This window comes from Tauraco erythrolophus, chromosome 2 (assembly GCF_009769465.1).
Source record: "Tauraco erythrolophus isolate bTauEry1 chromosome 2, bTauEry1.pri, whole genome shotgun sequence".
Lineage (NCBI taxonomy): Eukaryota > Metazoa > Chordata > Aves > Musophagiformes > Musophagidae > Tauraco > Tauraco erythrolophus.
The window spans coordinates 49,879,802-49,894,966 of record NC_141466.1 but is presented as its reverse complement, the minus strand read 5'-3'; the positions used below and the strand labels follow the sequence as shown (position 1 = coordinate 49,894,966).

The 15,165-nt window shown below is 38.4% G+C and overlaps 1 protein-coding gene across 2 annotated transcripts in view; it reads right to left on the bottom strand.

The window, feature by feature from the left end:
• Positions 1-1,095: 1,095 nt before the first annotated feature.
• Positions 1,096-15,165, bottom strand: part of ERICH1 (glutamate rich 1) — an 83,693-nt gene continuing 69,623 nt past the window's right edge. Inside the window, exons 4-6 of one of the 2 annotated variants that reach the window (XM_086608346.1) lie at positions 11,340-11,717; positions 6,079-6,273; positions 1,096-1,473 (exon numbers count right to left, since the gene is read on the bottom strand). In XM_086608346.1, coding sequence (XP_086464472.1) covers positions 1,400-1,473; positions 6,079-6,273; positions 11,340-11,717 — 647 coding nt within the window. In that variant the 3' untranslated portion in view covers positions 1,096-1,399. The remainder of the gene's footprint in view (positions 1,474-6,078; positions 6,274-11,339; positions 11,718-15,165) is intronic. The other variant, XM_086608345.1, reaches the window with a different exon arrangement.

Here is a 15,165-nt window from a genome sequence, read left to right as displayed (position 1 = left end):
GGACAACGTGATAAATTTCCTGTGAGGTCTGTCAATAAAGTATCTAGGTGCTTCCCATTCAAGTGATATTTTCTTCCTTCTCCAGATGTGGGACTGAGACATACAGCATCTCAGTGAAAAGTCACAGTTTCTGTTCAGTACCTATGTGTTAGCAAGCCAGAAGCATTACAACAGGGAATGAAGTATTAGTCTCCCCTCTGCAAAGTCTGTTTTAAATATCTTTCCTAGCAGATACAGACCTAACTCAAGTTCTCCAGAGCTGCACATGGCTGCCTTAGCCATAAGACCATTTTTTCTGCACCTGCAATCCTTTGGCATGTTACTGAACGCCACTGAACTTTTTCAATTAATGAGAAAGAGGTATGATTGTATTTTTAATATGTAGTTTTGAGCACCACTAAAAACAATGCCTTGCAATAGGATATATCAGGCAATGTAGCAACAAAAATAAGCAAAAAACCCATGCAATGTTTATATAATCTCATCAACAATATATTTCCAAGTATATGTTGGAAGGGATAAATATGTTGCTCCTACCCTGCTGATGAGGTAGCTAACACACTAAGATATGAGAAACTGTTTGCTCTGTATCACCTATCAGACGAATGACTCAGCTGAGAGAAGAGCCTCTCACTTATGAAGCATTTTTTTCTTCAGGATTCTAAAACATTTTACAACCATAGATATTATTTACATGGATATTATTTATCATCTACAGATGGATAAATTCAGTTGCAGAACGACTACAGAGTAACCAGTGAGAGAACCCAGCCCCATAATTCTGCAGTTGGCGAAGACCATTGGACTGTAACAGGCTGGGCCGTGGAACAGTTCTGAAAACGCCATACGAGTTCCTGAATAACTCCAAACAGTACCTACATGACTCACATGTAGAAATTTATCTATTTCCATAATTTAGCAGTTTATTCAGCAAAAATACATTCCTCAAACGTATTGTTGCTTAGATTTAAATATAAAAATATATTTGTTTTTCAGGTAAACAGATATATCAGATAAACAAGAAAAGTCAAGAAATAAAACTTCCAGAAAGGAAAGATCAATTTATAAACAAATAAAAATACTACACTTCTTAAACAAAACACTTGACACAGACTTCATCATTCCAGAAAAGTCCCTTATACTAAAGTGAAATGTACATACTAATCCAGCTGAAGACTCAAGCCATACAGCACATGCATATTCTTGACCAACCTAACACAAAAACCACATAAAGTTATACCCTGTTTATTGTCTTCTGGAGTTTGTAACATAGAAAAATAATTAATTTACCTGAAAGTGTAGAATGTGTATTGACACTGCCTCTTCCTGAACAATTGCTACTTGGTTAAGAGTTTGCATACCAAATTTTAACCCTATGCATATGGACACAGGCAAGGCTTTATTTTCTGTTCTTCACAGGAAGGATATCTGTAATCCAGTAGTGAAACAGAGACGTGACTACCTTGGTATGATCTGAAACAAAGAAAACACATTCCTCCTGAAATACCTCTATGACATTTCTGAACATTGAAGGAAAAGACTTGTGTGAACATCTGTTTCCATTCAATATTAGCATTTCAGTAAAATCAATGCAGCTTTTGGAGCTTCCAGGCTAATACATATGAATTTCTAGACAAGCAGGTGCATTTTCTTTTAGGATGTCAGTTATTTGTATGAGAAACAATTTTGGTTCAATATTTTGAAATGTCCTATTTATTATGACTCAATAATTCAGAAAAAAGGGAGATCGAAATGACACGATCATACAGGTAAGGCTAAAAGAGTGTAATCTTCTCCCCTTCTTTCTGTGGGGAGAGTGATTTCACACACTATTATTTAACTTACAGTAGCACCTAGAAGCCTCAGTTGAGAATGAGTTGTCTTGTATAGACAGCTGCATTAAGGCTTCAAAATGCCACGGCTTCTGTCTTAATTTAGAGATTATCTCTGTGACTTTTTAACGATAGGACTTTCTACAGTACTTATCACATAATATCACATTTAAGATCATTCTGTAACGTCACATTACTATAGCTTTCACATTCCATTTCCTTTTTTTTGAATGTTCATACAAAAAAAAAAAGTTAAATCTATTCATTTTAGGGCCTCTGTGTATTTCGCCTCTGCATTGTTGGCACACAGTAACCGTATTATTTCTAGTCTGCAAAATGTACCCCCTCACCCCCCGCAACGGAGACATATAGAAAGGACAACTCTCCAAAAAAAAAGGCAGTTAAAAGAAGGATCTAGCTCTTCTGTGAGTGATAATTTCTTAGGCAACATGGGAAGAGTACGTTTGAGACATGATACTAACCAACAAAGGGAAAATGATCACAGATAATGGAATGAATTTGATGAGTAGAAGCTGAATGAGTTCATAAATTAGGAGACAAAGACTTTTTTTTAATTAGGCCATCACCTATGCTTTAATAATTGACTTGAGAATTAAGTAGCCCTCATTTCAAAATTTACAGTTTCCAACCAGCAAATGGAGCGTTACTTCCATTCACAGCTCTTCTCCTTTGCCCACTGCACTGTGCAGCATGATGAAGGTGTCTCGCTTCCTCTTGCAAACAGCTGCTGACTTTCTGACAGAGATCAGCCAAGCCCCCATCATGAGAAATGCGTGTCTATTTGACTTCTAAACATTCTCCTCCCTGCATTTATAGAAGATTTTAGGTAGAGGTAAGTGCTTTTTGCTAAAGACTACCAAATACAGGGAAATAGTAATAGGACATTTTGTCATTTTTCACAATCTGAGAACAATGACACTTTAAATAGCCATGTTCAAACAAAAACTTTTGATCAACCTCCACTTTGTATGATTGCTGAAGGACAAAGTCAGAAGTAACTTGATCAAGTAACTTGAAGCACAAAGTACAAGGTCACTTGACGGAGGATGACAATGATACAGAACAACCAGTATCTCTTAACCATACAGATATTCAAGTATGTTTTCCCATTTAAATAAGGAGTTAAAGGTAATATCTTAATGTTGATAATTTATCTGTTTCAATCTCTTTAGCAATTTCTCTTCCTGCAAAATTTTTCAGACCCCACCACCAACCCTGTTAGACCTTTCTTTGATATGACTGCAAATATTGGAATCTAAGAGTTTAACATAAAACCCAAACTTTTTTCTTCATTGCTTCTTTTTTCTTTAGGTTAAGCCATGATTCCCAATCTGAATGACCTGCTAAAAGGTGTGAAGGAAATACCAAAATATGGACTTGAACCAGTGGTTATCAATTTGTGGTCTGTAGACCTTGGGCAGTCTATAGATTTACTCTAAAGGATTTTAAAAAGTTACTAAGAAAAGCAAATTTATCATTCATAGGCATAAGCTTGCCAAGTAGAAGTTGAAAATTAGATTAAATCATAGCATATATATACGAGGAAATAAAAGATATGTAATGGTATGTTTACTTTGCAAAGTTTGCTAACGGAGAATGTGCACTCATATGAAAGAGATGGATCACTCGTCATTTTTTTCCTACTCTTTTCTTCCTTGAATTAAAGACAAAACTGAACAAAACACAGCACCCATTATTATTCCTTTGATGTTGGCATGTTAAGTAGAATCATAACCACGGGAAAAAGGGTTAACGTACTGCGTCTTCAACAAAAAATAGGTTTATTTTGTAAAAATAACACACCTTGCTAAAATTAAGAAAAACTGTTTTTTTTCATGATATTCATAAGGAATGACCTTTTCTTCTAGGACATCACGCCTCAGTAAAAACAAACAAACCAGAAAAAAGTCAAGATAATCAGATAAACTTATAAAAAAATTGAGATTACTGTGATGCGCTGTACATTTTTATCTTCATAAACAGCCCTAACCTGTATTTCTATACAAGAACTTGAATTTGCCAAGACAACAAGTTTTTGCAATAACTTTTATCACCTGTTCATTTGGAATGAAATCTAAAATTTAAAAAAAATGGGCAAGATGATCTGTTTGTGAACCAAAAGTAGGGAAAAAAGTATAATTAAAAGCCTAATTCAAGGTAAAATTTCAGAGTGCTGTAATCTCATTCACTGAAATTGCTGAATTAGAAATAGAATGCATTGTTAAACTCTGCCGAGTCAAATTAATATATAGCAGGTGTTTAATTATTCTTTAATAATTTATAACAACGTTTTTTCCTCTTTCTTATTTTGTTGTACCTCATGAATACCAAATCAACTACTACAGTTACACCACTGTGAACTTTGAATGAAATTAGCATTGAGCCCAGAGTGACAACAGTTACTAGGAAAAAAGATCAACTGGAAGAGTAAAAAATTTCAGGTTGTATCAGCAGAAACATAAATGAATTTTAAAAATCACTCAGAAAATTGTTGTCTGCTTTTTCAAGTGACAAATACATACATCAGAAAACTAGGGTAGTTGCATGGATTTGTTTCTGATTGCTTCTGTTTTCTCTCTTCAGTTTTGACATTTCTGCTATATAAAATAAACAGAGCGGTTTGCCTCAAGGCTGCAAAACTCAACAGAATTCCTACTGTATTGAGTTGGATAAGGTCTGTAAGGAATATCCTGAATGTGGTCACTTCAACAGTTTCACTTTGATTTAATCAAGAGAAGCCGAATTAGGTCATTTAATAAAGGGCCAATACCATTACCACTATTCCTGCTGAGTCCTACTTAGTTTGCAAATGTGTATTACGTCCAATGAGACTATCTGATTATAATTAAGATCATAGAATCTAGGCTTGAAATTAATTATTGAATGCACAGAAGGATTTTGTTCCATGTATATGTGGATACTTCAGATCTATCAGAACCTTAAGGGCTGTCATGCTCCATATGTACACTTCAAAGAATATATATGTACTTCTGTAAGAGTGCCCTTTTCAAAACGTATCAGGTAGGAACTCTACAGGCAGGAATTCTCTCTTTTCTGTGTTTTTACAATGCACAGCACGCAGTAGGCTTCAGTCTTGACTGGGATCTTTAGACACTATCATGCTGTACATTATTTAATGATGTTACAAGCAGTAGTGTCTGCTTTGAATGTTATTGCTAAGTCTCTGATGACCATGACCTTATTTACTCTGTTACCACACTACTACTAGCTCAGTCATTACTCTTCAAAAGACTCAGAGCACTATCCAAAATGGTTGAGATTCTCTCGTGCCATTGCAAGTGCTCTCAACTCTGATTAAATTCTTTGGGAGGCAAGAAAATCAGCACATCTTGTAGATTTGGCTGATGCTGCAAGAAACGTACTAATGACGAGTAACAATGTTTAAATGAAGACTTCTGGGAAAATTAATTATCATACTTTCTATGGACTACATGCTGATCCCACACTTACTTGAGGAACTATTAACTGTCCAAGAAAAAACTCTACTAAAATTATAGGGGTTATAATAGAGAACAAAAAGAGTATGAACGAAATCAGACTTGTGCCTCAGGGATGAAAAGATTTAGTAACAGAATAATTTTTCTTTTTATGAATAACTTTATAATATCGTTTATTACCAAGAGTGACTTCATGATTTTACACAATCAACAGTATTTTTCAGAAACTTAAATCAGACGTTTATATTTAAACAAAAACAAAGCTGTAAATCAAACTTTGGCATGCAAAATCTATGTATTAAAGAAGTCACATAGGTGACCAAGAAGAAATAAAATAATGGGCTTTATTGATTCTTATGCATGTAAAATTAATCCTTAATTCGATGACTAAAATCTCCAAGATACACAAGTTAATTCCTGTGATTTAAAAAGTCTACGAAGAGAATGTATTAAAAATATGCTTTAAATATGATTGAATCTTAAATCAGTTAAGATTTAAAAAATATTGTTTAAAGAACCTGAATCATCTTGTACTCTACAGTTGCTGAAAAGCATGAAAAGTATCTTTATTAATGGTAACCACATAAGAAACAGGGAAAATCATTGTATTTTCAGTGGGAATTATGCTTTCAAATCTTGTATAAGCATATATTTACCACTATATAACTATTTACAGCTTCCTAATAAAAAACCTGTGACAAATATGAAATTTTAATCCACACAAAAAAGAACAGCAGTGAATGAGTATATGAGTGTATGGTACCTACCAGGAGGCATCGTGGATTGTTCTTGGAACTGATTCAAAGCATCCTTCAATCTCTCAATATCCTGTAGCAATACAAGGGATTTCAGCTGATGCAGAAGAGTCACGTCTGAGGAAGAGATGGTACGAGACTCAAGATATTGTAAAAGCTCTTGGGCAGTTGCTGAATTTACAGCAGAATCTGTGCCTGCTGATTTATCTGGAAAAACAATTGGAAAACCACATTAAAAATACCCAGTGAGCACAGAGAATTTTCCTAATTATACTTCCTTTTCAAAGACAGCATCTTCCACTCTAGTACATCTTCCAACCAAATATCAAGTACTAAAGAGCAGCTTGGTCCTCTCATTTTTCATTACATATTTAAACCATGATAAGAGGGGAAAGTATCAAATTCTAAAAGTAAAGACAATAGGATTCATAGTGACAGGAATGCAAGAGGAATCTAAATTTTCAAGATTAGCACAGGAAGAACGTGCGATGAAGAAACTGTACTGTGGCCAAAGCACTGTGGTTTTGCCTCCTACACACTACGTATTATAAAAATGCACACACATGCAGCAACAGGGAAGAGCTCTGTGGAACTACTGCAAAGCACTTCTAGAGGCATCCAATGTACTTTTACGTTTTTATTTAAAAAGTGGATATTACAGCTTGCAAGACAGCAGAGAAGGACATACATTGTTTCTACAGTACTAAAGCATTAATTCATTCTTCCATTCCAGTAACAATGTATAGTCTGTCCCTTTAACCAAACTCCCTTTAATTCTGTTTTCACCAGCAAGCCAACTGAGAAGAACAGATTTTTTCCAATTCAGCTTTCTGACATTAAGTACAAGAAGTATAATGCAATGTGACCATTTGAAAATGCTGCTAAAAGCAAAGGCTTCCAATTTTATCTAAAAAAAACCTGGGAGTGTTAAAGTCACTCAAGTATAAAAGGCAAACAGCATAATGTCAGACCTATATATAAACTGGGATTTGCCTAAGAAGAAACCTAGTCACACTCTGATTTACGGATGTGGTATCTTATCTGCAGATGAACTTCCTTCTACCTGAGAATTTCTCTCTGTGGATTCCAAGGTCCTCACTGGCTCAACGCTCTGATCTGCAGGTCTGACAGCAGGGCCAGTCACTCTGTCAATCACTGCTGAAACCTGAACTTGACTTCCACGAAAGCCGGAAGCTCAACACTTTTTCTTAAAATTCAACATGCAACACAGCTGTGGATAGTTGACCAGGTTTCTGTTCTTGGTAAAGTGTTAATAGCAGAACTGTTAACTGAGTTAACAATCTTGCTTAATTACTCTGGACTTACACTACAGCAAATGCACATAGTTTAGCTTACTTAGCCACACACTGAAGTAGTAAAATTCTTATTTTTGGTAATGAAAATACATAAGTCAGAAAGTAGGATGGATTTCCAATGCTAGGCTTAGTATGAATACCTGACACAGCAGAAATATTTTAACAGTACACAAAGAAAATGTATCAATCTTGAGAAAAAAATTAACATGAAATCCCTGATGTCATCTTAACAGGGTTTTTAAAGTAATTCTGTAGTCAAAGATGAATTTTATGACAGTAGGAGCTGACAGGTCTGACTTAAGATGGACTCATATGGTATGTAAGCTGTTTAATAGTCTTCATTCAGCTCCACAAAGAAAGTCAAGGCCATGCACTTTGAAAAAAAATTCACTGCTTTTTTCCAGTTTTACAAGACAGTTATCGTTTTAAAGTTATGTTCTGAGCTGAGCAACTACAGAACACACCAGCTTGTCTTTAAGAAAACATATTTAATTCTAGATGATACCAACATAATCTGGTGTATGTACACATAATTACTATACTTACCATTAAAACTTCATTATCTCTGAAACGCATTTATGACATAAGCACCATACAAGCAACTTTTTAGGAAGGCAACTGAAGAAACATACAGTAGGAATTTTTCTGATTTTAGTGGCCAGATGAACATTCAATAGGCCATAGGGATAACATCCATGCAATCCTTTTTAAAGTGCTATGGAATGTGCATTGAGCATCAGTTCACATTCATCCATCAGCGCTTATGGGCAAGAATCAAGTGGAAGGCCAACAAGGCAGATACCATGGTGGGAATCTTACAGACTGCCCAACCAGGATGAAATAAGCAGCTGGAAGAAGTCTCACAATCGCTAGCCCTTGTTGTCATGGAGAACTTCAACTTGCCATATGTCTGCTGAAAATATAATACAGCAGAGAGGAAACAGTCTAGGAGGTTCCTAGAGCGTGTGGAAGATAACTTCCTGAAACAGCTGTTGAAGGAGTCAGCTAGGGAATGTACCCTGCTGGACCTGTTGTTTGCAGACAGAAAAGGACTTGCGGGTGATGTGATGGTTGGAGGCCATCTTGGGCATAGCGATGACGAAATGACAGAGTTTTGATTCTCAGAGAAATAAGAAGGAGATTTAGCAGAACTGCTAGCTTGGACTTCCAGAAGGCAGACTTTGGTCTGTTTAAGAGCCTGGTTGACAGAGTCCCTTAGGAGGCAGTCCTGAAGGGCAAAGAAGTCCAGGAAGGCTGAACATTCTTCAAGAAGGATGTCCTGAAGTCATAGATTCATAGAATCATAGAATGGTTAGGGTTGGAAGGGACCTCAAAGATCATCTAGTTCCAAACCTCCTGCCATGGGCAGGGAAACCCTCCACTACACCACGTTGCCCAAAGCCTCATCCAACCTGGCCTTCAACACTTCCAGGGATGGGGCATCTACAACTTGTCTGGGCAACCTGTTCCACTGCCTCACCACCCTCTAAGTGAAAAATTTCTTCCTTATATCCAATCTAAATCTGCCCTCTTTCAGTTTAAAGCCATTGCCCCTTGTTCTATCACTACACGCCCTTGTAAAAAGTCCCTCTTCAGCTTTCCTGTAGGCCCCCTTTAAGTACTGGAAGGCTGCTATAAGATCACCCCGGAGCCTTCTCTTCTCTAGGCTGAACAGCCCCAACTCTCTCAACCTGTCTTCATAGCAGAGGTGTTCCAGCCCCCGGATCATCTTTGTGACCCTCCTCTGGACCCTCTCCAGCAGCTCCATGTCCTTCTTGTGCTGGGGACTCCAGAGCTGAATACAGTATTCCAGGTGGGGTCTCACAAGAGCAGAGTAGAGGGGCAGAATCACCTCCCTCGACCTGCTGGCCACACTCCTTTTGATGCAGCCCACAGGAGCAGGCACGCTCATATGCCAAAAGATGAGCCGGCAGGGAAGCAGACCGGCCTGGCTGAACAGAGAGCTTTGGCTGGAACTCAGGAAAAAAAGGAGAGTTTACGACCTGTGGAAGAAGGGTCAGGCCACTCAGAGGACTACAAGGATGTGGTGAGGTTATTCAGGGACAAAATTCAGAAGGGCCAAAGCCCAACTAGAACTTAATCTGGCTACTGCCATAAAAGACAATAAAATGTGTTTCTCTAAATACATTAGCAACAAAAGGAGGGCTAAGGAGAATCTCCATCCTTTATTGGATGTAGGGGGAAACATAATGACAAAGCCTGAGGAAAAGGCTGAGGTATTTAATGCCTTCTTTGCTTCAGCCTTTAATAGTAAGAACAGTTCTCGAGGTATCCAGCTCCCTGAGCTGGAAGACAGGGATAGGGAGCAGAATGAAGCCCCCATAATCCAAAGGAAAATGGTCAGGTACCTGCTACACCACTTAGACACACACAGTCTATGGGGCCGGATGAGATCCACCCAAGGGTACTGAGGGAGCTGGTGGAAGTGCTCACCAAGCCACTTTCCATCATTTATCAGCTGTTCTGGCTAAGCTGGGAGGTCCCAGTTGACTGGAAGTTAGCAAATATGACACCTATTTACAAGAAGGCCCAGAATGGGGATCAGGGGAACTACAGGCCTGTCAGTCTGACCTCGGTGCTGAGGAATGTTATGAAGCAGAACACCTTGAGTGCCATCACATGGCACATATAGGACAACCACGTGACCAGTCACAGTCAGCACGCGTTTGTGAAAGGCAGGTCCTGCTTGACTGACTTGGTGTCCTTCTGTGACAAGGTGACTTGCTTAGTGGATGAGGGAAAGGCTGTGAATGTTGCATACCTAGTAGTAAAGTCTTTGACACCGTTCTCCACAGCATTCTCCTAGAGAAACTGGCTGCAAATGGCTTGGATGGGTGTACTCTTCACTGGGTAAAAAACTGGCTGGATGGCCAGGTCCAAAGAGTTGTGATGAACAGTGTTAAATCCAGTTGGCAGCTGGTCACAGGTGGTGTTCCCCAGGGCTCAGCAGTGGGATCAGTTCTATTTAGTATCTTTATCAATGATCTGGATGAGGAGATCGAGTGCATCCTCAGTAAGTTTGCAGATGACATCAAGTTGGGCAGCAGTGTTGATCTGCTTGAGGGTAGGAAGGCTCTACAGAGGGATCTGGACAGGCTGAATTGATGGGCCAAGGCCAACTGCATGAGGTTCAACAAGGCTGAGTGCTGAGTCCTCCACTTGGGTCGCAACAAGCCCATGCAACGATACAGGCTTGGGGAAGAGTGGCTGGAAGGCTGCCTGGCGGAAAAGGACCTGGGAGTGTTGGTCAACAGCCAGCTGAATATGAGTTTAGGGACATGGTTTAGTGGTGGATTTGGCAGTGTTAGGTTAATGGTTGGACTTGATGATCTTCAAGGTCTCTTCCAACCTAGATGATTCCATGATTCTATGATCTTGTTCATAAGTGCTTTATGCCAATACACTTTCCCTGTGTCAACGGTATCTTCCCCTTTCCTCTTGAATGCTTTCTGTCTAGATTTCCTTACATATTAGAAATAAATGTGCTCCTGCGAAGGAGAATTTTCTGAAAAGTAGGTTGGTTCAGAGCTGGAAAGCATGAAAGTAGTTTAGGATAGTGATTATTGCCCTCATTTAAAGCTCTCTGAAAGCAAGTCATCCTTCTGGATGTTTGCTTGCAGAAGAAAGAAGAATTCGGTCTATTTTAACCACTACATTTACCCCAAGTGCATTGGAATGTTTTAAAAAAGAGCAAGGAATATTATGTATATTTTCGAAGACAAAGAGATTAGGACTGCAGTTTTTTATATTGCTGTGGATTCTTACATAGTCATGTACATACCAGAAAATGGGACAAATACTAAGTACTTGCGTGTCTTACTGAGTTCAAGAGACGCTTCTCTAGTAGATTTGGCCCATTCTACAGCAGTAAGTGCACGTCTATTTTCCCCTACGTGGTAATACTCATGAAAAGAAAGGAGAAAGAGTGGTACATACTGTCAGCAAAATAAATTTGTTGTGTTGCCTGCAGGAAGTCCAGAATGCTATCTGCCTTTTCATCTATATCTTTTAAGCCTGCTGCTTCTTCTCTGTTGTTTTTGTCAGGCTGATACGTAAAATGCACACCAGTAGTTTTTGTTACCAAGCCAGCTGCTCTCATTTTTTCTTTCTGTCGCTTCTTTTTCATTTTCCTCTTTTTGTTTTTGCTTATTTTGGGACTGTCTATCTGCTGCAGCTGTAAATTATCTTGAACAAGAGTCTCTTGCATTCCAGATTCTGTTTGTTCTCCATGTAAATTATTAGAGTTTTGCAAACTGTTCTTTCGTTTCTTCCTCCGAATGCGCTTTCTTTTCTTTTGTCCTTGATATTCTTCCTCTGCAGATTCAAAAGAGACATGATAATTGTAAATAAGAAGATCTGTAATAAGCATTTTGGAACTGCATACAATGAAGTATTAATCCCTTCAAATTCTGGGATGTCTGAGTGGCTCTAACCTTACTTTTATGCTTAGAATGCCTTTTAGTACTACAATGTCAAAGCCAACTTCTGAGTGCACTGACTAAGAAGGCAAGTTCTTTTGCCTTCTGGTTTCAATAAAGACTGTACTCTCCTTTGCACTACATACTTTACATCACATTTACTTTCTTAAGGCAGATAATACGGTTCTACAATATACAGAGTGAGGTCAAAAGAATCACCAGGGAACATGGGATAAGACAGCTCCTTCAAGAGCTCCACACCACCAGCTGGTAGACTTGACCAAGAACACAAGAAGAATGCACGTAATTAACAATAAGCAATGATTGTGCTTATATTGACAATATCCCTCCATGACAGGGCTATGCCTTAAAACCACCAGGCATCTGTTTCTGATTCCTCTACTTTCCCCTCCTTAGACGTCCTCCTCCTTTGGGATATCTTACTGCTAGCTCAGCTTTGGACATCAACTTTATAGGGAAAGCATGCAAGGCATCAGTGTCCTTGGTAAGTAATCTCGGATCTCTTTAACAGCCTGCCTTGGTTCTGTCATTTCCTTGCTGTGTTATAATTTCCTTACTAGTCAATTCTTCAAAGGCTCAAAGGTGAAGAGGAAGAAGTCCTTTTTGCTCCCCAAGACAGCTTTCATACTTCTTTACTCAGATCTTATCCCTGTACACAAATCCAGAGCTCTGAAGTCATCTCTGATCCTGAACTGACTGCCTCTCCCACACACTCACTTCTGAGTGTAAGTCCTCCTGGCACTAGCAAGGAAAGACTGCCAGAATCCATCTTCCCTTTGACTGCACTGATGCTCAAGTCCATATTAATGCCTGTAACAATTCCTGTCTAACTAACTGAAATTCCCTCTTTCATGGTCTAACAAAATCCTCAGATGTTTAAACACCAAGGAGTGCAGAATGCCGGTGTTCTTCCAATGTCTTGCTCTAGACAGTTAAGCCCCTTATCCTTCCCCTAACCTCTACCTGTATGTTTTTAAGTTCCTCACAATGCTCTTAGTTACCTGGTTTTACACCATTCTCTTATTTACTTGGTTTTGCACCATTCTCTTGGGGTCAAAGAATCTTTGCTTGCCTAACACTGGTGTAATGCAGGAGAGACACTCGAAGCCCCATGTTTGTTTCCGAATTATCTGCATAGTCTCCTGAACAGCATCTGACATTCTCAGCTTGTTTGGCTTTCTCATCACTCCTCCCCCTACCAGTCTTTGCCTCTATTTTCTCCATGGTTGGAGGCCCTCTCTTTCATTTCTGTTTCTTTTTCTGTTTTGAACTCTGTCAGCTCTGAGCCACGTTCTCTCTTTAAATATCACTACAAGACTTTTAGCTCTTTAGCTGACAGATGACTCACTGCAAAGCAATTTTCCATATTTTCTATGAAGAAGGCTGCATAAAAATAAATTTGCTGTATTGTAATTGAACACTGCAGCATGTTAAAGACACACCAAACGTCAGCTTGTATCCACAGTGTGGAATGCTTTGCACGCATGGTATTTGAGCTAAGTATCTTTATGCATGATTTGGACATATGGGATGTGGGAAAAATAACATCTGTGTTGTCCTGTAGGAAAAAAAAAATCAGAATTAAAGGCAGATATGAATGGTGAAAGATGCTATAAACAAAACATCAAAGTTTCATCTTAAGATCTAATTTGGATTTTCATGGGAGTATTTGTGTTATAACGTGAATTTCACTGTAAACATAGATACATTGTTCCCTAAAATTTCTCAGCCCTCTGTTAACCTGAACCACGCTGTTTGCTAATAAAGCTACTCTAATCTGTGCTCTCAGCAAAGCGGCCCAACGTGTTCTTTATGCATCCAAGAATCAGTAAATCTCAGCAAAATTACAACATATAGTGCAGCCAAGCACCCACAGTTGGTTTGAAGCCACTTAAAAAAAAAAAAAAAAAAAGGTGCAGAAGGCAGAACAGGGCTTAAGATAATTGATGTTTTGAGTCAAATCCAAAAGCTTCCTTATCCTTAATAGCTCAGGACAGCAGAAGGTCTGGAGAGACCAGGGTGAAGCTGTCAAAAGTCAGAATGAATGTAGTCTTCCCAGGTGTATGTTATTAAGATAAATACTCGATTGGAAGGAAATCAGAACTGTGCTGTGCTTCCTTGAACACAAAGAACCAATCAAAACCAAAAAATTCCCTAGTTCTCTTCAGAGTTAAACTGGTAGTCTGCCAGCAGTTTTGGTCATTCTTTGCCCTGTATTTTAATATCTCTTTGGTATCTACTGCTCCATGTGTGGGAGCTACTAATGATTCAACGTCAGGAACAGACAAAATTAGATGTTGACAAATGCAAAGCAATGCACACAAAAGGGATTAATCTGATGAACTGTTATCAATTCAGGAAAAGCAAAACAAAAGCCAGACCTGTGCATCACTATGGAAAGCTCAATAAAAACATTTGCTCAGTGGGTATCAGTGATCAAAACAGCAAACACCTTGTTTGCATACATAGAAAGAGGATGGAAAATAACAGGAAAAATATTCCACAGCTATTATACAAATCTGTTGTACTCCTCAAGCTTGTAATGCTCTGTTTGTTAGCATATTCCCAGCACAATATGACTTTGGCAGACAAGAGGAGAATTCTCACAGAAGTTATCAGAGAAAGAAACTCCAGAAAGACTTGTATTATATGACTTGAAAGAAAGAGTAATAAAATGGGCTCTTTCTGCCTCCTCATGCAAGAACAAGATGACATTTAATTAATCTGAGCAATTTCACAAGCTAATAGAAGAAAGTAAATACTTGTTTTACAAATGGTACAGTGAGCTTATTGAATTCACACACATGTGGTATGCACAGAAGCCAAGAGCTTAATGGGATTCAAGAACTGGTTGTTTATATAGCCAGCAAGGCTACCTGATTATAACAGCTACACTAAAATATAAGAGTTCTAGAAGAAACATAAACCATAATGTTTAGGTGTCAGCCCACACAATGATCTTAACAAATAAAATGTTCAGTGGGTTTCACCTCCCACAACTTCAGCTGTCTTAAAGAGAATACTCGGTGCATGCTTAGACCTATGCTCTCTCTGATAAACCAAGAGAGCCTAGCATCTTCAGAAAGTAATTTGCCTCATCCTAAACCAGCTGGAATGGAAACACACCCTGAAGGTCTTCATCTCTTTCTCTCCTCCTCCATTAACTACAAAGGAAACATAGGCAATGAATTTGGACTCGATACTTCCAACAACTGAAAAGAATTAGTCTTCTACAAAAATTAACAGTATGGAGGAAAGTGGTTCTTAACATGAGTCTGCTCATCAGACTGATTTTTACTAATTAACAAAATCTACTGTTTTAC